The following is a 20,683-nucleotide window of genomic DNA, read 5'->3' on the forward strand; positions in this document are numbered from 1 at the left end:
ATTTTCCATCTCTGAACTCCTCAGTATTCCCCTTTTTTCAGGGATCTGCAATACCAGAAATCCAATCACCCACTGCTCCTTGGTTAACAGCAACAACTAATTCAAAGTATTTGAAGAATAATTTTAACAATAACTGTTTTACAATCAGTCTTTCCATTCCCTTTCCTCCTCCTCATCCCAGAAATAATCACAGAACGGTAGGACATGCACAAGCCCCAGCAGCAACAGATAAAGCTGGAATCTGGCAGCTTCCCTAGAGCAGAGTCCAGGCTAGTTAAAACGGCTTTTCCCCCCACACACACACCATCCTCACTGTAACAAACCTTCCCATTTTTCCAATGATCCTATCCACCTAAGCAATAATTCCTACTTACTCTGATCTGAGGATCCCTAATGCCTTGATGAATGAAAACCCCACAAACGGCAAATCTTCACCCAAGAAGCCTGCTGGGTTCAACTGGCGCGTAGAGGATAAAACCCGCGAATTCTTCTCTGGTTCATCGAAATTTGAGGTGTCATCATCAGACTTGAGAGTAGGAACGAAGGGGGGAGGAGCTGGTGAAAAAAGCAAGAAGAAAAGACAAAATTCAGCTACAGTTCACTCTGCAACAGTCCCATTCATTCAGTGCTTGCAATGGCACTGCAGCTCCTGCTTTTAATCTTGCTAACACAAGCAGACTGAGCTGCTGCTCTCAAATCGTATTACAGCAACAAGAGATTAACCCTTCAGCTACCAACATGGCTACCACTCTGCAGGCAGAATGTCTCCCACACTGATTAAACTGGAGTTTAGGTTGGGGATTTGAGATTGTTGGGTTTGGGGTTCTTTTTTTTCAGCTTAGGGTTTTTTTTTTTAAAAACACATACATTGAATCAAATCAAAGCACCAGGCTAAGAAAATCACTACTGTAATACAGCTAAAAGTAATTCAATTCTGATTCATCTAGAAAAAGAAAATGTCTCCAATCTATCCAATTGGGGACGCTACAGGAGAATGTAGCCCGAGCCTTTGCTAGTCAGCGAAGGGATATATCTACTCTTTAATACCAGCAAGAATCTTCCCAGTATGGGCTTGAGTCAACAGCAAACTGGTCTTTCTCCTGGAAGATTCTAACAAACTATAGCTATTAGAAGCTAATTGGTCTTTAGGAAGGGAAGAAATATCAATAAGATTTTATTTCTCTAAAAGAGCTTGCTAAAGATCTGGAACTCTTGCCGGGACACCACTGCAGTCTGGCTCTGATACAATCAGCTCTGAAGAGAGGTATACACAGCAGGAATTACAATGTATTTCTTACCACAATTTCTAAATTGGTACCACTTAACTAGTTCAGCAGTTGTTTAATTTCAGCTGATTTTCTCACGTTTGCTTCAGTTTAATTAACCAACGGAACAAAAGAACAAGTTCTTCTCAATGATGTGCAGCACCCGAGCTACCTGCTGGCTTGGCTACGTGTGTGAAAGGAATGAATGCAAAAGCCTGCTGTGCAGTTCCTACCTCACCAAATCACGTTTTCTACGATTTTTTTTTTTTTAATTTATTTTATCACTCGCGTCCTCACTCGCTGCAAATCTACTTGTCTCTTTCTTGCTCTATAAAGGAGACAGCTCTTCAGTGAGCAGCTAGAACAGCCCGTTGTCACAGGCTGATAGAAGCGTAGTGTGCTAAAACCGTTACCATGGATCCAGCACAGATCTCCTGTAGCTGAAGGGCTGATGAGAACCCGAGAACCGGGAGCAAACATTACAGCCCCTGCAGTGCAGGCTCCCTGCTCCTCTCCCTCTGCACGCTCGGGGTTTAACCCTACCTGCCCGCATCCCTGACAGATGCTGATGCTTATCTGACTGACACCGGCAGAATGAGTCACGGCTGGAGCTTGCGAGCTCCCTCTAGGTTGCCAAAGCCTTTCACAGCCCGCTTTTTAACTCTTCATTCTCTAGGAAAACGTACACTTCAACTACCCACCAGACCAGCATCAACAGCTAAAAAAAAAAAAAATAAAAAAAATCTGTCTGTATAAACTGCCAAATCCCAACTACACACGCAGGCTCTGTTAGCAGCTCCCCAAGGAGCCATTCTGACGCTGCTCCCAAGCAGGGAAGTGAGAAGAAATTCCATGAAGCAGACAGGATGCTGGTCACGTACAGTGGTTCCAGATACATTAGAACGAGATAAATGGGGAAAGTATACAAATTAAATAGGTTCTGTAGTACGCGGTTTTACTTACTGGCTCTAGAACATTTAAATTTTCTGTCAATATCATGAATTTATTAATTTCTGCTATTTTATTGGTTATAATATAAATTTAGATCCAATATAATGCTGACATTTATGTACTGTAAACATAATTTTGGAATACAGATTGTTGATTAGGATCTGTATTTTTTTAAAAAAAAATCACTTAATGTCAGGATAACGTCCAGCTGCTCTTTCATATGCTTTTAACGATTAAAAACAGAGAAGCAAAAGAAAACAGTTTGTAAGTATATCATCTTTAATGCAAATATAAGCCCAAAGTTATAGCTAATTCATAGCAGAGGAGGGTAAGTTCAGGAATTAATATTTTTTCATTTAGGACCTCTGCTGAAAGAACTTGGCACATGCTCTTACAGGAAGGGATTGCTGGGGGGGGTTTTAATTGTCTTTGAAGACAGATACAGTCCATGAAGTAAAGTAACAGGGAAAACAGCAACCTATTCACTTCCTCTGGGGAAGTCTAGAATCTCTCTTAAAGAGGTAGCAAAAAACAATATAGCTGCCTTTTTATAATGGTATAACAACCCTGTTATTTACTCCTCAGAGTTTGAAAGATAACTTAATCTTTGAAAGACATATCTAGTGCCTTACTCCTCACCAGAAATTAGCTAAGAATTCATCTTCAAGCCCTTGCAATTAAAGTCTTTCCTCTCACCAACAATAAGAATTCCTAGCCAAACTACATGCATAAAAGAAAATATAATTTAAATATGCCCAAGATCAGCATGCACATAAAAAGATGAAAAGCACTCAATAGGGGAACAATGGATGCAAAAAGATAAAACTGAATGTGGGACAGAGCAAATCTTTGGGGCTGGTAGGAAATCAGTTTAAAAAGCACAATGTTTTACACTACAGTTTCCTCTAATGTTTAATAAAAGATGTGAAGGAAGAAAAGAAATTGTGAACACTAGACTAAAAAAATAATGAAAAAATCATTAGCCCTCTATTTTTCATTCACTAAAAATCCATAACGGTACAAAAACTCTGCAACTTTGCAGTATAACCTCGTTACAATATTTGTATCAAGAAATGGTAGCAACTAAAAAGAAAACTTAGAAAGAAAAATCATTCAACAAAAACACCTCTAGATGTTAAGTAGTTTTGACTGTCAACAGTGACTGAAAATGAGAAGCAGAACTTCTTCAGAAGTTTCAGGACACTGGAGAAAAACTCATTTAGGAGTAAGTGGGAATATCTTTAAGGAAAAAAAGCTAGATCCACTCTGTCTGATTTTGTTAATTATTTGGAAGCTTCTTCATAGTCCTTTCACACAACTATAGTATTTTAAAAGCAAGATGAAGATTAGTGAATGCAAATACGTCAATGTGCTTATCAGTTGCTTCTTGAAAGGGAAGAATCCTTCAGTAGAGGTCAAGATCCTCTGAGAACTGCATGTCAAAACCACGCCACTGCATCTGACAAGGTGAAAAAATTTGCATTTTTTTCTGGCTTACCCAAAAGGGAGACAAAACTATTACTCGAAACCACAGTAAACCCAGTGCTTCTAGTCATACAAACTGGTTGGGTATAAAGACCTCTTTTTGTCTCCGACATGTTACAAACGAACGTACATGTTCTGTTTACCATTTAAAGTATCTTGTAGAGAACTGCATGTTTTAAAAAAGCCAATTGCTTGCCTAGATACCTCCCCACTTGTGGAAGGATGTAGCCCTCTTCCATCTGTTCCAAAGAATGACTTTCAGAGGAAAAGGGGGTGTTGTAGGATGCTAAGTTTAAAAAAAAAAAAAAAAAGAAGAAAGCAAAACCACCACACATACATTGCGGTACTTTAACCAGTTTATCATTAAGACTAGATAAAATGTCTCTTATGGAAAGAAGCTTTTTTTTTAAAAAAAAAAAAAACAAACCTCTGCACTAGTGTGGGTATTTATGACTAGTTCAAGGAACATTGCCTTAATCGGGTCTTTCTATCCTTTCAAAATATTTTCATGCAAATTCAGAAAAGAGATACTGCATTTCCCCTAGGACAGTAAAAGACTTAACTGAAACAAGAAAGTTAAAGGAAATACAGAACATTTCTTAAGAATAAAAATGTGTCTTTTCTTGATCTACAAGGTGATCTACTTATGCTTTCTGAGGAAAAGCATCCACCCAGCCTTTTTAGGTAGGTTAAGCATTACTCCTCTTCAGGCTTTCAGAAGCCTATTTGAGTAAATTGTATGGAAGAAGAATAGAAAATAGAAAGTCCAAGTAATGTAATTTCAGGGTGTTTTCTCTAAGACCACTTTAAAAAAAAAAGCATTATACTATTTCTAACCAATCTATACAATATTATCTTAACATCTTTTCTGTTCTGTCAAGACAATGATTCAACACATGCATTTCTGTTAATAAAAGTGATCTTCAAGCTGACATGGAAGTGCTCTCCACTTCGAGAAACAAGTCAACACATTTTTCTTATGGCAAACCTTTAAATGAAAGATCACAATGCTTAACTGTTAACATACTGAATGACAACTTCGGGTTCATAAGGATAAGGAAGAGACTTGGACTTATGAACAATGAGACTTGGGTTCCCAACTGTTTAACAGAACAAGACAGCCTAAAAAAAAAAAAAAGTCAGTCTTCACTTTCTCAAGTTCTTCTGTTTGCACAAGACATTAATTCTTTTCTTCTCATATACATAGTTTCTTCATGCAAGTCCAAATATGCCATTCCATTTTCAAGACCTCTTGGAGTGCAGATAAAAAACAATTCTTAAAATGAAAGATTCTTTATGCTACACATATATATCACTTAGATGACAATAAAAGTCTCCTGAGCATCTCTCAGCTAGCCTTCAGCAGGCAGATCTTTGGTTCCAAATTAAACAGCTGATGTAATTTATGGATTTCAAATAACAAAAGGCGATTAACAAAATCCCCAAATCATATAGGATGCAATCTTGGTGCCGATAACTCAAGCATCAAGTATGTCATTCCTCCATTCTCTACCTCTGATTTTACATACTTATAGAGTACACAAATAGTTCTGTTATCAACTTTCCAGTTAAAATCCTCATCATTTAGCTGAAACACAAATAGAAACATGCTTGTTCTAGGGAAATAAATTGCAAAGTATTTCAGAAAATTCTGTCAAGTAAATCAACACAATATTTCAAAAGTTCTGGTTTGTTTTCTTTTGTCCAGGTGGGGAGTGGTGGTGTCTGGGTTTTGGGGTTTTTAGAAGCTTTAGAAGTCATTAAATAGCAGAAATTAACAAATACAGAGAGCAAAATCTATAAATATATTTCAGTACACTGCTCCAAGGAAGTGGAAAATTACCTGTTGAGACAGATTCAGTTAAACCTGACCTTAGGTTTAACGGTTGGTTTCTGTTTCTGTAACTTATGAGCTGCTTTACACACACATGCTACTTGAACCCAAGGAAGTTGGGAGCTTTTTTAGAGGCAGCTATGGGAATGGGTTTACTGAAAAGTCAAGAGTTTCATAGGTTACCATAACAACAAAATGTAACACTGAAAAAACCCTTAATGATACATTCTTAACCAAAATTGGTGCATTAAGAATGGTTATCCTGGAGCTCCCAGCATGATAATTTAAATACCTGCAAGACAAGGGTACCAATTTTTTTTCTACCTTCCTCAGTCTGAAACAGGAATAACATCATTCCTTTTGTAGACTAGGGGAAAGTCTGACTATGCTGACACAGAATTTATTTAAGAATCATAGAATCATATAGGTTGGAAAAGACCTTTAAGATCATCGAGTCCAATATTGCATACCCTCAAAATCTTTGACCAGATTAACTTGAGGGAGTGAGATTCTTTAATCTAAATCCTGTGACCTCTTCCAGCACTCACTAGTGTCTTAATTTTCTCAGGCTGCCATTGCTCCAGGTAAACACTACTATCAGCAGAGGTCGAGATAAGAAAGAAACCTTTAGCTTCTAGATAGCCCGGGTCAAACCCGACACGGGTTTTGGACAGAACGACAGCGACACTGCCCTGAATAAACCAGGAAATGGAAAACCACTGCAGAGAGCAAAGCAATAGGTGATGCATTGAATCTGCCACTAAAAGCAAGAAGACTGCTGTGTTTTGTGCTAGTTACAGTGGGGTTTTATGAAGTATGAGACATAACAACGAAGTCAGGGGTCAAAACTGCATGAATCTTCACAGTAGGTAGGTCCGGATATTACAGGGAATGATGCAATCCACTGGCCAGCTGCAGACAGAAATGGGATTTTTAAAATCCCAAATGATTATTTCAACATTATAATGACATCAGGGCTGTCTACCAGTTTGTCCATCAGTATCACCATTGTCACATGAAATGGCAAAACAAATTAACTTGTGCAGTTGTGTGGATACTGGACAGACAATTGCCAAGGAAACAACAGAACATATGCTCACATGCCATTTTTTTCCAGATCTGAGATAATATGATACAAATGCAATATAAACATTTCAGAAACTAAAACTGGTGGCTTGGACAGAGCTCTGGGGAAAGAAGGCAGAATGAGCTGAAGCCTGGGAAACGTGTGCTAAAATGATGAAAAAGACTCAAGGCTCCATGGCTCTCAAAGGGCAGAAACAATGGAATTCAACAGAACAGCAGCTCCACAAGTTCAAAATTAATGAATCAACAGAAAAGTGAGTAAACATTCTGTGGAGCTGACAGCTAAAGTGCTGAGATAGTCATCAAAAGTAGCAGCACTGGCTTAGCAATTTATCATGGAAAATGGAGCACAATCAGGCTCTTACAGTATATTTGATAAAGAATATAAGGCAGACATGTTCCTTGCCCAGATAATCTTACAGTCCAAATAATTTAAAATACTACCCAACACAAGTCAGGCACTCGTACACAGGTCATTGATGATCTGTGAAATATTTGCTTTTGCCATGGAGCTGTTGCCTGAGTGCTTCCAAATACTAAATTCATTACTTCCATAGTATTATAAATAATTTTCTGCATAGAAAATTATCTGCTTCACTGTAGCTGCATTCTATTCCTAATGGAATGAACAGCTTTTTGACAGAACAATTAGTCATATGTTAGCCACATTAACTTTGAGGAAAAACTCCAATGCCCCTATGACTGCTGACATTTTATCACCTACGGGAGCTAAAAAAAAACCCAACCTTAAATGAAGTTGGATCACCAGCAATGAAAAAGAAAGCTGAAGATGCAACAAAAAAACAATGAGATGAAGCCAAAATTAAGCAGATTTGAGGTAGAAAAGGCCTGAAAGAACACACTGATGCATTTTAACCTGAGGAAGGACATGGAAAGGACCATTTTGATTTTCCAGTCTAGTGCCTGCAGTAATACAGCAATTGCATCAGAAATTCATACAGAAGGGTATTAAACGTCACCTTACCTTCCAGTTTTCTCTGAGAGATGTTAACATATCCTATCCAAAACCCAACATGAATTGTTTTGTTAAAAACATCAGCTCCAGGACAGACTCCTGTTTACTTATGAATAATTGTTCAGCTCAAACACACTTAAATACTCCCATTGTACACGTTTTCACATTACTGAAAGAAACGGGAATTGTTTATAAATACGGCGTTATTCTACTTACAGTTACGGATATTATTCCAGTCAATTTTAGAAAAAAATGGATGGCAGCAGAGTCCCTCATAACCCAGCCTTTCCTTCTGCCCACAAAGCAGGCTCTGGACCAGATCAAGAAATTCACTACTAACTTTCACATCTTCTGGAAACTTCAGAAATCTCTGCATTAGGAAGAAAATAATTTCTGCTCAGTAGGAAAACAGTCCCGGAACAGTAAGATTAAGTTTCATTATTCTGAGATGTGTCAGGTTCAAACGATAAATATTTATAGCATACAAACACAGGTATTGTGTGTTTTTTCCAAATAGGCTTTTATATGCATTTACTGCAGAAAAGGAAAGATCACAGGAACAACCATTCCCGATCAGACAAACAGCAGTCCCAGACCACCATCCGATGCTTAACAATGGCCAACGGAATACATAAATGGAAGAGTAAAATAAGACACTTCCCCAGAAAACTCTCCCAAATTCCAAGGATTTTGTGGCTTAGGATTTTCTGAACCAGGGATGATGTCTTTGTATTTGCCAGATCTCTATGGATTCTTCTTCTATGAACTTTTCTAGTTACTCCTTGAACACATAAAAACACTCAGCAGCTGCAAATTTACAGCAGCGTTCCCGGCATGCGAATGTCCTGTAGGAAGTATCCTTTTTTTTTTTTTTTGTAATGTAGTTACTGCTACTTTCATTTGATGCCTCCAATTCTCATATTAGAAGAGATAACAGGCAACCACTCTTTGTTCACTTCTCCCAGCTACTCATGATTTTTTTTTCTTTTTCTTTCCTACTAACTCCTACCCTTCCGTGTGCTGCTTTTCGGACTGTTGCTAAGAACTAAACTAACATTTGCATGGATTATAACATCAAGATACTGTTCCTGAGCCCAGCACTGGGTAAAGCTGGGATACTTTTCCCTTCATATGCATTGGTTCAAATTTATTTACACTGCATTTCACATGATGTTTTGATCATGCAGACAACAGTATCTTCATAGCTACCCCTCGCCTTTACTATCCAGAAACACATAGTAAGATTCAGAAACTTTAGCAATCCACAATTCATCCTTTCAAACCCTCTTCTAGATTATTTTGGAAATGCTGCAATTATAGTTGCCTAAGAAGGACAGTTAAACTTTTTTTAAATGCACTACAGGTAGTTATTTTTAGACACCTGTTACAAAAAATAACTTGATATCTACAGTACACAGACATAAAAAAACAATATAAAGCATATATTCTAAATATTTTATGAACATGACAAAGTAAGAGACGTCCATAAGCTGCTTTTCTCAACTGTAAAAACAGTCTTTAGTTACAGCCTTTTCACTCAAGAACATGGAAGGAGTTCTCTCTACCTGGAAATTCATGATGTTATTGAAAGTTTTTGCTGAAGTCCCTTCAGTGAATGGAGATCTTCCATAAATCATTTCATATGCAATGACTCCTAGGGACCACCAGTCACACTCTGGACCATAAGAAGCTTTCCCATCCCCATTCAACCCCGTTAGCATTTCTGGTGCCATGTAGTCAGGTGTGCCAATAGGTAGCTTAGCATTTACCTAGAAGCAAAGATATTCCAAGTGAAATTACAGCACTTTCTGTTCATTGTGACCTTGGTAATAAAACAAATCTTTCTTCCTTTTTTTTCTCTTAATGAGACACAATTTCCGGCCCTCCAAGTGTATTTTAAATAAGTAATTTTAAGTGAGGTTGTTAAGTAAAAAACTGTAAAGTTAAGGAAACTGCTGATAAGTAAACAGAAAGCAAGCTATTTGACACAAAAAGAGCCAAATTATCAGAGCTAACTTAGCAAGCACAAACAGCTAAAGCAGAAAAGCAGCATTCTAAGAAGCACAGGATTACTAAACACTGATGTTTTAAGCAGTATACACACTCTAGCACTACTGCTTCAACTAGTATTAACAGGGACATCATAGCTGAAATTTCAAAAATAGTCAAATTTACACATAAATATTCCCTGCCCTCAGTCCATTCTGTGTCATCCCTACCTTTTTACCTTGTGCTCATGATCAGCAAAGCACTAGCATTTGAATTTCTGGAGTGCTTAGAAAGGCAATTCAGGAGCCAAAACTGCAATTATTTTTTGCACTGAGTGGCACAGAGAATGAAACAAAATAGCAGGCAGACTAACACAAAAACCTGAAGATGACTGAAAAGACAACATGAAGAAAAAAGTTTAAAAGAAAAATGCAATGCAGAGAAGCACTGAAAAGGGAATAACACAGAAAACAAAACACGAAGAGTCACAATACTAAGAAAATGCTAAGAAAAAATAAAAATTGTAAAACAAGACAGGAATCTGGTATATAATTTCATTTTCTCGCTTAAATATATTTCAATTTCAAATTATCACTTGAAATTGTATGCAGTCGCCTAAATTTACAAGCAACTTATAAAAAACCTCAACCAATTCACAGCTTTGAACACAGGGCTTTCTGGTGAATAATGTGACTCGTATCAATCAAGAGACCCTCGGTCTTCAGAACCATGCCACCTCAGTTACAACAAACACGATTTTCAGTCCAATTACAAACAATTATAAATCCATGCCCCTCTTTAAACACAGCATTGAACAGCTGTAAGAATTTTGTATTGCAGTGCAGCACTATGAGAAGGTAGACTTGCCTTTACCTTACTCGTGTATTAAAATTTTAATAAGCAAATATATACATACTGCGAGCTGCAAAAGATACTCGAGCTCATGTTTGAAAAGTCATTCATAAATGGAAAAACATCATCATGAAGAGACTCTGTATCGGTCAAGAAAGGCAGAAGAATCAGGTTTAATCAAGGAACCAATACAAAGTTAGTTTTCCCTTTTTGACTGGACTTTTCAAACAAGTCATAGACAAAGTTTAAATCCGCATTCTTACCATTTTGTTTACTGTCATTTTGGCAGCTGACCCAAAGTCCACCAGTTTAATGTGTCCTGTTCGGTCGATAAGAACATTCTCTGGTTTGATATCTCTGTAAGCAAGAAGAAGCAATCAATACCTTTCTGTACTGCTCCCCACTGTCAATCTAGAGAACAAGGTATCCCTAATCAGCTACACTCAACCATGTGCTCAACTGCATAGAACCTTAACAAGTGGGAATCTTATTTCCAACTGTTGTTCTGCTTCCAACCAAATATGAAAGTAGTAAAGTTCCCCTTATTTCGTGGAAAGCTAATAATTATTGACAGAAGATGGAAAGAGATGGTGGTTTCGCACCTTGACTACGTTATAACTGATTTACAGTGAAGTATTATGTAGCTTTCTTCCCAAATTTCCTCACAACTGATTCCATAGGTCTTTCAAATCCAGGCAGCTACCTTGCATTAGAAAGCCACAGCCTAAGCTCTAAGTGCAGCCACTACAGCTGCTGGGAACGTAAAATACCTCATAATGTTTCCAAAGCCTCAGAAGGGAATAAATTTACTAAACACCAATAGGATTTGAAAAGGCACAGGAACAGCCGTCAAACCTTGATACGATCGTTAGAAAACTCGCTGATATTTCACTGCTCCAATATCCTATACTGCCCGGTTCACCCATCAGCACACAAGTTTTAACAATTGCGCTAATTTCCCGCACTACTCAGTGCTAAAAGCAACAATCTCTGGAGAAGATTTTCATTTTTTATAGGGCAACATTAAGGCTTCTTTCTACTAAGCCTCCATAAAATATATGTAAAAATCCTTTCTTGACATTAGTTTGAACTTTACATGAAAATTAACCCCTTTAGCTATAATTACGGTTGGAGTCTGATTAATTTTCTAATTTTCTTTTCTGATACAGCATGTGAAATACTGTCCTGAAAGAGGACGGAACATAAAAAAACAAGAAAGCATCGTTCCAAAACACTTTTTCTGGAACGATACTGATCAAATATTAAGCGCAATGCAAAGCAACCTTTACCTACCGGTGCACATAACCCATCTCATGGACGCTGTGAATGGCTAAAACCAACTCTGCAAGATAAAACTGCACCATACTCTCATCTAACTGGTCTTCATATCGGTTTAAGAGTGACAGTAAGTCCCCTCCAGGCTGATACTCCATAACCTACATAAAATTTTAAAGGAACAGATATAGTTCATATATACAAAAGATATTCCATTCAACTTCTCCATATTTTACAAGGGTATGTAGTGACAGGACAAGGGACAATGGCTTTAAACTGAAAGAGGGGAGATTTAGATTGGATAGAAGAAAGAAATTTTTCACTCTGAGGGTGCTGAGGCACTGGAACAGGTTGCCCAGAGAAGTTGTAGATGCCCCATCCTTGGAAGTGTTCAAGGCCAGGCTGGATGACGCTTTGGGCAACCCGGTGTAGTGGAGGGTGTCCCTGCCCATGGCAGCGGGGTTGGAACTAGATGATCTTTGAGGTCCCTTCCAACCCAAACCATTCTATGTTTCTGTGACTACACTGGACACGTACCAAATAGTGGCGTGTAATGCAGGAAAATTTACAGAAGATGAACACAATTCAACCACCACATTGTTCTTCAACATAACAGTGGCAATAGTGTTCAATAGAGGAGAAAAGAAACAAAGACCAGGCATTACCAAGTAGAGATTTTTCTTGTCTTGGAATGCATATTGTAACTGTGGAATCCACGGACTGGTGCTCTGAGATAAGATACAGCGTTCTTCCTCAAAAAATGACACCTACAAAAACCAGAAGTGTTCAGTTATATCATAATGAAAATGAGTTAGAATACATTAGAATCCCCTAATTTTAGAAAAATTTCAGTCTGTGCCAAAGGCGCATATCACAAAAAGATTACACAGAAGATATAAACACTATTTCCTTGTGATGTGCATCTTTAAAAAAGCAATTTTACTCCTTTGTATATTCCATTCCTCTACCCCCTTCTGTTGTCTAGCTTGCCTTCAACTGAATAGTTCCTGCAGAAAAGGTCAGCTTCCCTTTCAAACCAGTGAAGTATCTATCAGCCTAGAGTGCAGTCTTGGTTGGCCTCATCTGGACTGGCCCTAATAACATAAAACTAATCTCAAAAGAATCCAGACAAGCAGAAAAGAAGCTACAGTAATTATGGGGTAGCATCTTAACAGCTAATTCAGTAATAAATTCATTGTAAGGTATTAAAATACAAGGCTTTCTTGAAATCATCCTCCAGCAACTATTTAATTATTCAGATGTGCAGCCAGACAACCAGAAACTAATTTTATTACGGAGATACTGCAAGTTCATTTAAATCAACATTCCCTACTACCTCACTGATCCTCACTCAACAAGACTGAGCAAGTGTCATGTTGAGGGTAGTATCATACTTTGCTTTCGTGTCAACCTATGTCATAACAAGAGTAATTTGAGTTTATCTTCATTTTTGATAGCCACAAACAACACTAAGGGATCTCAGAAGCGACCTAATGCACCATATATTGGGAACAACTCGTGCAGATATCGCTATATGAATTCACAAGGTCTTTCATGGAGTAGCTCTGTCGTACTTATCATCTCATGTCAGCGAAAGATTGACTTCTGTTTCTCACCAAATGATAACAACCTCCATTATCCCTCTTTTAAGTTTTCAAGTAACACATTTCTCAAGATAGTGAGAGGCTCTCCATAAAAATTCAGTCACTACAATTTGCCTTCACACCCACTCTTGACATTCTACGTCACTCTTTAAAACAAAAAAAAAACCTTAATGAATAGATTGCCTGAAAATTCAAGCCATCAGCAGGCTGATCAATACTGATCCAGTATTTTCTTCATTTGTTTTTTCGTGTCTTACAATTAAAGGGTGAGCTCTTTAAAATGAGGGTCATTTTTTGTTTTAGATGGCACCCCACCCAATAGATTCCCAGTCTACGACAATGACTTTTAAACATAGCAAAACTACACACAAATATATCACTTGACTGAAATGTAAGATGATTCTTCTTCAAGATACACTTTTAACTTAATTCTAGTTATAGTGACAAAAAGAAAATGTTCAACAAATAGTAATTTATCACTCTACTGTCATAACAGAAAAATATACATACATGCTCCTGTGCCAACAAGGACTCCTTGCTCATCACCTTCATAGCATACACATCACCAGTAACTTTCTCTTTTACTACTTTTACATCTGCAAAGTGACCACAGCCAACCACACTCTTTACTTCAAAATCCTTCACGCTGGGTTGCAGTTCCCTTAATTCAGCTATAGTCTCTGCATCTATAAAGATAAAATATTTATTTTTACATTAGCCAACTGGCATTTCAGAATAAACATAACACAAAAAATGGGGAATAAATTAAAAAAAAAAAATCACCATTTAGTTCCAGACTCTCAAGAAATCATTCCAGAACATGCTTCTTAAAAAGAACAGTATGCATAAGAACCAGAAAAAGACTGTATTCATGCATAGTTAAGACCGTAATACGCTACATATAAAAGAATCAGGAAATGTTAAGGCAGTTGCCATGGTAACCATAAGTCTGTCCCATTCATAACATCATAAGCTTATAGCCTCTTTTGTTTCTGTTTCTTTCCAACCATCCTTTACCAAGAAGACATGTATTCTCTACCCAGCTGAGTTCCGAGAGTCCAGTGGCAGGCTTTTTTCCTCTGCCTGTGGGAGGCACTAGTCCATTGTCTAACAAACAACCGTAGACATTTATTTCAGATGTTCAGTTCAAGTTTTCCATTGACTGGTTTCAACCAGCACACACTGTGATAATCAATTGCTCACTGCAGACTGTTCTAAAAGTTCTTCGGGCTAGCACAAAATTACTCTCCACTACTAATATCTAGAAACTATTGGATGGAACTATTATAAAGGGCATGGTAAGTTACTTTTAACCAAATGGCTTTCTAGTATATCTTAATAGGAAAAAAAAAAAATAATCAATGAAGCCTTTTTTACCTTTTCCTCAAAAAGAATCTGAGCACAGTATTTACTCCATCAGAAACTGTATTTCTGAAGCGTAGAATTACTATTTACAAGCTACACATGCAAAATTCGGATAAAACGTGGAATCCAAAAGATTACTTCAAGCTGAAACAACCAAGGACTACTAAGTTCATTTCTAGAATATTTTTTTTTCCTCATACCTCTAGTCACCATCCTGCTCTCAACTTGTGACATCCTTCTGTTGTGCGTACTTGGAGCTTTGATGTACGCAGCACTCAAGACGCTTATGGAGAAAGTGTCTCCTCAACAGTAAATATAGTACAGACTAAGAAGGAGGCACATCCAAGTCACAGCACCTCAAAAGCCACTTGCATTCGACCTTTTTGGACCTGAACAAAGCCTTACTAACATTGCCAAGATCCCCTTTGCAATGATGAGTCTGCCCACAAGAAATCAGATGCTCAAAGTGCTGGGTTACAAGCATTAATGAATCAAAGTGACTAAAGCATTATTTAAACTGCCAGATTCTTAAGAACTGTCTTTTAAAATGACACCAGAAAATCAGTCTAAACAAACTTACACTTCCTGACAAAGTTGCCAACATGTTTAATTTTCATTAAAGTGGGGTTTCTGCATTCTTCAAAAAGAACGAATAAAGAATCAAGGATGCCTTCCCGGGAGAGAGGAGACATCTGCTGTTGAGTCACAAAGAGTGGCTTCCCCTGGAAAAAAAAAAGAAGCAACAGCAGATGGAGTCTCAGACAACAAAGAAAAGCCTCAGATCAATAACATATGTATGGTGCAGATTATACATTATCCGTTTAAAAATCACCGCTTCAGGTGTGAGGTAAAAATACCAACTGACTATGTCTGTCTGTAGGAGCTGTTACAGGCATTTTACTTTTAGACAAAGCAATCCTTTAAAAATTGTTAAAGTTCAAATCACAGCTTTCTTGAAACTATCTACATCCCACTGATGACTCTGATCTGACTGGTTTTGACGTTGTACCACGCGGGTTTTTTCATGGTACAAATGCTTTAAGCAATCAGTATCGATATCGGCTCTAGAAGGAAAAGCTGCTGAACCTCAGATGATCAAATAGCAGCTGGTCAGGTAAATTCACCTCATGGCAAACCCCCAGCTACACCACCCAGGAAAAAAAATATGAATTACACGATGCAGAACGCTATATTCCATCTTTATGTGGAAAAATCCACTCAGGCTAAAAGATTAACAGGTGCACGCAAACGTAAGACCAGCTACTATCCACTGAACTTCACACAAACAAGATACGCATTTTGAACTTCCACAAGTTATCCCCTTCTTGCCCTGAAGGAACAGGTTGCCCAGAGAAGCTGTGGATTCCTGTCCCTGGAAGTGTTTAAGGCCAGGTTGGATGAGGCTTTGGGCAACCTGGTGTAGTGGAGGGTGTCCCTGCTCATGGCAGGGGGGTTGGAACTGGATGATCTTTGAGGTCCCTTCCAACACAAACCATTCTGTGATTCTTTTACCCCTTCCTCCAAAGAACCACACAGGAACGTGCCACACGAACCACCAAAACTGTATTTTGATGTGCCAGGTGCGGGCTCAGAAGAAGCCGAGATCCGCTAATCCCGGGCCAGAGGCTCTTTACCTGGAAGAGCAGGTTCAGCCGAGAAATTCGGCTGGTGATGGGCTCCACCGGTCCCGCCTCCACCGGGGTTCGGGCGCCGCACTTAAACTTCAGCATAGTTACAGCCCGCCTGGTGGAAACGATCACCTGGAAAAGAGAACAGGGACTTCCACGCACAGACATCCCAACGGGCGACTTAGAATACAAGCAGGCGACGGGCGGGTAGGATTTACGCAACGTTCGGCTTTCCTCAGAGACGAAACTTATTAAAACCACCCAGCTCAAACGCAGCCGGAGCGCCACGGCGATTAACGAGTTAATTAACGGGAAGAGGGAAAGGCCGCAGACGGCAAACAGCCCCTGAGGGCGCGGAGCCCCGCAGCGGGGCGGTGTGCGGCTCGCGGGGCCGCCGCCCGCCACACAACAGCCCGCGCTCCCGCCGCCCCGGCCCCGGCCGCCCCGCGCCGCTCCCCGCACCTGCCGCCCGCTTTGCCGCCACCCGGGTTCGAACGGAGCGAAGGGCGCGGCCCCGCCGCCGTCACTTCCGGCGACGCGCGCCGCGCGGCCCGGCCGCAGCCAGTCGCCAGGCGCGCCGGGCGGAAGCGCGGCCGTCACGCGCCGCCGCCTCCCCGCAGGAGGGGCGGGGGCCGCTGGGGGCGCGTGAGTGCCGCGAGCCGGGCGGTTAACGGCTTTAACGGCCGGTCCGCGAGCGGCGGGGGGCGGGCCCGCCGGGGGCCGCCCGCGCTCGGCCGGTGTGAAGGGAAAGGGACAGGGACAGGGAAAGGGACAGGGACAGGGACAGGGACAGGCGAAGCGAAGCGAATAAGGGGCCCCGCCGGAGGTCCCCGCCTGTCAGACGCTGCGCTGCTCTCACGGGTTCGTTCCCGTAAAGCGTGTGCCGCTGGGCCTGTGTTTCACACCCTCCCCCTTTTTTTTTTTTCCCTTTTGCCAAATCTTAAAAGCCAAAAAAATGACTCAATAGTTGTGGCTGGAGCTGGTTCAACTGTAGACCTGACGTCATCGTTGGCAGCAGTCAGCTGCCAGGTAGGACAGCCAGAGGGGAAAGAAAAACGTTAAATTTTCTTGTGCAAAATGCTTGTTTCACCTTTATGTCCCCTTTTTTTGCGTGAGGTGCGTGGCCGTTTTATTCATCTATAGGGTAATTAGCTTTCAGGTGAAGCGTTGGTGAAAACGTTCCAGCTCGGCATCCCTTCCCAAGTGCCTACGTGCCATCCATGGAAATGCGAGGTGGAATGCAGCATGACCTTGTTTAACAATGGATCCGTGCAGTGATGTCAGTGGCGAACGTCAGCGTGGAGCATTGGTGCTCTCTGCAAATGGCACAGTTGCCCAAAACACAGGATGCCACTCCAAAGTGCAGTTCGTTGTCACACGGTGCCTTGGCAGGATTTAAGCTGGTAACAAATGTGGGTGATGAGGTTCCTTCAAAATAATCATCTTGCTGTGGAGTGACATAAAACAAGATGTTTTGCTATCGAGCAGTCATTCTAATTACACTAATACTGGCTTGGTGTCTAGCTGATAAAGTAATGCACTACTGGATTAATTATATTATGACTTTATACAAATCCCACCTCTTCCAGTTCATCCCTGGAACACTAACATATTCTAGGTGTGTTTCTCATCTCGAACCTACATATCTGGGTTCATTTCAAGTTACTAAACCCAAAAGAGTTTTTAAACTCTAATTTATTATCCACCACCTGCATTGCCAGTTTGCTTTGGATTTGCTTTTGGATTCGCTTTTGGATTCCACTCAGGACACTGCCATTATCTATGTCTCATTCACAACTGCATTGCACAGGAGCGATCAGCTCTAAAGAAGTGCAGTAAAGAGCTTCCTTTTCATAAACTGGTCAATTTTGATGGTAGTGCATTTTAATAAAATACCACATCCTGCCTGGTATTTACAACGCTATTGTGTCTAGGGTCTAATCCGTCCTAGATTTTGGGCATATCTCATGGTTTCAGGCTCCTCTGCCTTTCCCTTTCTCAAGTCTACCTTCTCCTGCACAAATGCCAGCAGACCCCTCTTTTAACTGCCAAAATTACTGTTAAATCCACACTGTTTCTAATGCCCCTTGGGAAATTACTGTATCTGTACATTACTTTAGATTTAGAAAATGGGGGAAGCAGAAGAGCTGGGTTCTCTTTCTGACAGCTCATTTCCATATTGTGTTCAAATAACGACATGTGGCTGATTCCATCTTCTCTGCAGGATGGTGTGGAACAGCTGATTCACAAACTGGGTAAGGAGATGTGTCATGGAAGGTTTCATCTCATCCACATGAGGCTACCCTTTCCCTTCACAGCATGAACACCAGCTCCCAGACTCCCACACAATATCCCAGACTTGACCAGCCAGGTGAGCTAACACATCTGCCTCGGTTGGATAACTGGCCTCTCAACTGCCCAGCAGGTTCAACTATGGTATGAATTTACTTGCTGTGATTTTCATGTTTATAACTCAATTTTCCCAAATAAAGATTTCCTTGTTTGCGTACTGTTGAGTGCTTGCAAGCAAGAAAGCTGGCTGTTAAAAGCATTGTTTGGGGCAGCTTTTTTTTTTTTTTCATAATTTAGGTGAGGGGTCAAGTTAGACTAGTTCCCTTTAAAAAGGCCCTTAAATACGTATTTTGCTAGAAGCAGCCACGTCATAGAAGATCACTTAGCGTTTTTTCTTTGTTGTGTAAAAGACTCACATAAACAAGAACGTCTACCAGCAAAATTAAAAAGTAGCAGCAAAATACAGCTGCACCAGAACTGTTACCAAATGTTAAGAAAAGAAGCTGAAGTGGTAGTTGGGAGGAGTAGAGTAGAGAAAGAAAAGTTGTGCAGTTTCAGTGCTAAAACCTCAGTACCCATTTCTGTTCTCAGGTTAAAAAAAATAAATACCTTTTCAGAAGAACACATACTTTGTTTTTCTTTAAATTGGTGATCTGAAGTCTTCAGAGTGGAAGTGATGATTCCTTCATACTTTTGCTATTTTTATCAAAAGCAATAATAGTACACTAGTTTTTTGACTTTATAATGGTCAAATTATATATCACTTTTTGATCTTGGCAGCTGCTCCTGTGGATAACCTCACTTAACTTGAAAGATTATCAGCAAACCTGCAATTGTACAAAACAAGGGTTTATTCCCTACTATTAAATTAATGGGTCGTTCAAAAGCATACCAGAATAAATAGCTCTATTATTTTCCCTAAACGGGTCCCAATATGGTGCTCAACGTGTTTTGACATCTCACCATGCATTGAATTGCTTACCATCTGTTTAGAATTTTTTTGTTATAAGAGTAGGGATTTCCCTTTGTTTACTTGGCCAAAATTCTCCTCCCTCGTGCTGTCGTATAGTGCGCTAACGTGACCGTGTTCCAAAGGTTGCTTGTCACCCTTCAGGCTCGCTCAGGGTCTAAGACACAAAGTAAACGTAAACATAAAAAATCAGGCATGCAGGTATGCCAGCTTTTTGCCAAGAATCTGGCACTCAGATTCTCATCCAAACTAACATCACCATATTTTAACGGGCAGAGAGATGCCAAATCCCCTCAACACCATCTGGCTGTGAACTTCTGTATTTACAGCAGCATCACTTTTAAATATCTTCATCTTTGGAGCAGCAAGACACTTGTGACTGCTCCCAGGATGATAACTTCCTGAGATTTAAATATAGCTAGAAGGCAATAAAAAAGGCTTGCACTATCACAATTCTAAGAGCTAAGCACAACAAAAAAAATCCTATTGTTTGTCCTACCTTGGAAATCTCTTCAGCTCTATTGTTTCCAAATTTTAATGCTAATCCATTCATGCAGACTGGTAGCAGTTTGCAGCCTGGGCTTCCCGAGTGCATGGACCTCAGAAATCAGTTGTGTTCTTCAGCGATTCTTTTGTTGAATGTAATGGCTGGCCTTTACCACAGCTAATCTATATGCATATGAAAACAAAAAATGAATTATCCCTGATCGGCTCTATTCCTTTCTCTAACTTGCCAGTATTTAAAAGATCCCATAATAGACCAAGCTCTTCCTTTTTTTTTTTTCTCCCTAGCCCTAACCCTGCTCATAGCTGAGTTATCACTTTCAGCATCAAAATAAAGGGTTAAACACGGCTGACTTGAATACTGTCATAAACCCTTGCTAATAGTAGCTCTCACCATTGTTTAAGGGGACCTAAATAATCCTTAGATTCTAGGCATATTTTTCCCACTTTTTTTTTCCCAAAATTATCACAAAATATCCAACGTAGATGATCTAGTCATGCACACTACAGGGGATATAAATATTTGCACAATACATCTTCAGGAATAACAGTTATGGGAGAGGTAAGTAAATTCCTTTTCAGAGATGAGATGAAGGCAAAGAATTGC

At 39.8% G+C, this 20,683-nt stretch overlaps 1 protein-coding gene across 14 annotated transcripts in view; it reads right to left on the minus strand.

Annotated features, from left to right (window-relative positions):
• The window catches only part of CIT (citron rho-interacting serine/threonine kinase), a 70,955-nt gene extending 54,543 nt beyond the window's left edge, over nt 1-16,412 (minus strand). For all 14 annotated transcript variants that reach the window (XM_086623765.1, XM_086623764.1, XM_086623763.1 and 11 more), the window contains exons 1-9: nt 16,317-16,412; nt 15,263-15,404; nt 13,828-14,003; nt 12,379-12,480; nt 11,732-11,874; nt 10,702-10,795; nt 9,163-9,366; nt 7,814-7,967; nt 375-555 (exon numbers count right to left, since the gene is read on the minus strand). In XM_086623765.1, the coding sequence (XP_086479891.1) occupies nt 375-555; nt 7,814-7,967; nt 9,163-9,366; nt 10,702-10,795; nt 11,732-11,874; nt 12,379-12,480; nt 13,828-14,003; nt 15,263-15,404; nt 16,317-16,412 (1,292 nt within the window). The remainder of the gene's footprint in view (nt 1-374; nt 556-7,813; nt 7,968-9,162; nt 9,367-10,701; nt 10,796-11,731; nt 11,875-12,378; nt 12,481-13,827; nt 14,004-15,262; nt 15,405-16,316) is intronic.
• Nucleotides 16,413-20,683: the final 4,271 nt, after the last annotated feature.

Source organism: Tauraco erythrolophus, chromosome 19 (assembly GCF_009769465.1).
Source record: "Tauraco erythrolophus isolate bTauEry1 chromosome 19, bTauEry1.pri, whole genome shotgun sequence".
NCBI classification, from domain to species: Eukaryota; Metazoa; Chordata; class Aves; order Musophagiformes; family Musophagidae; genus Tauraco; species Tauraco erythrolophus.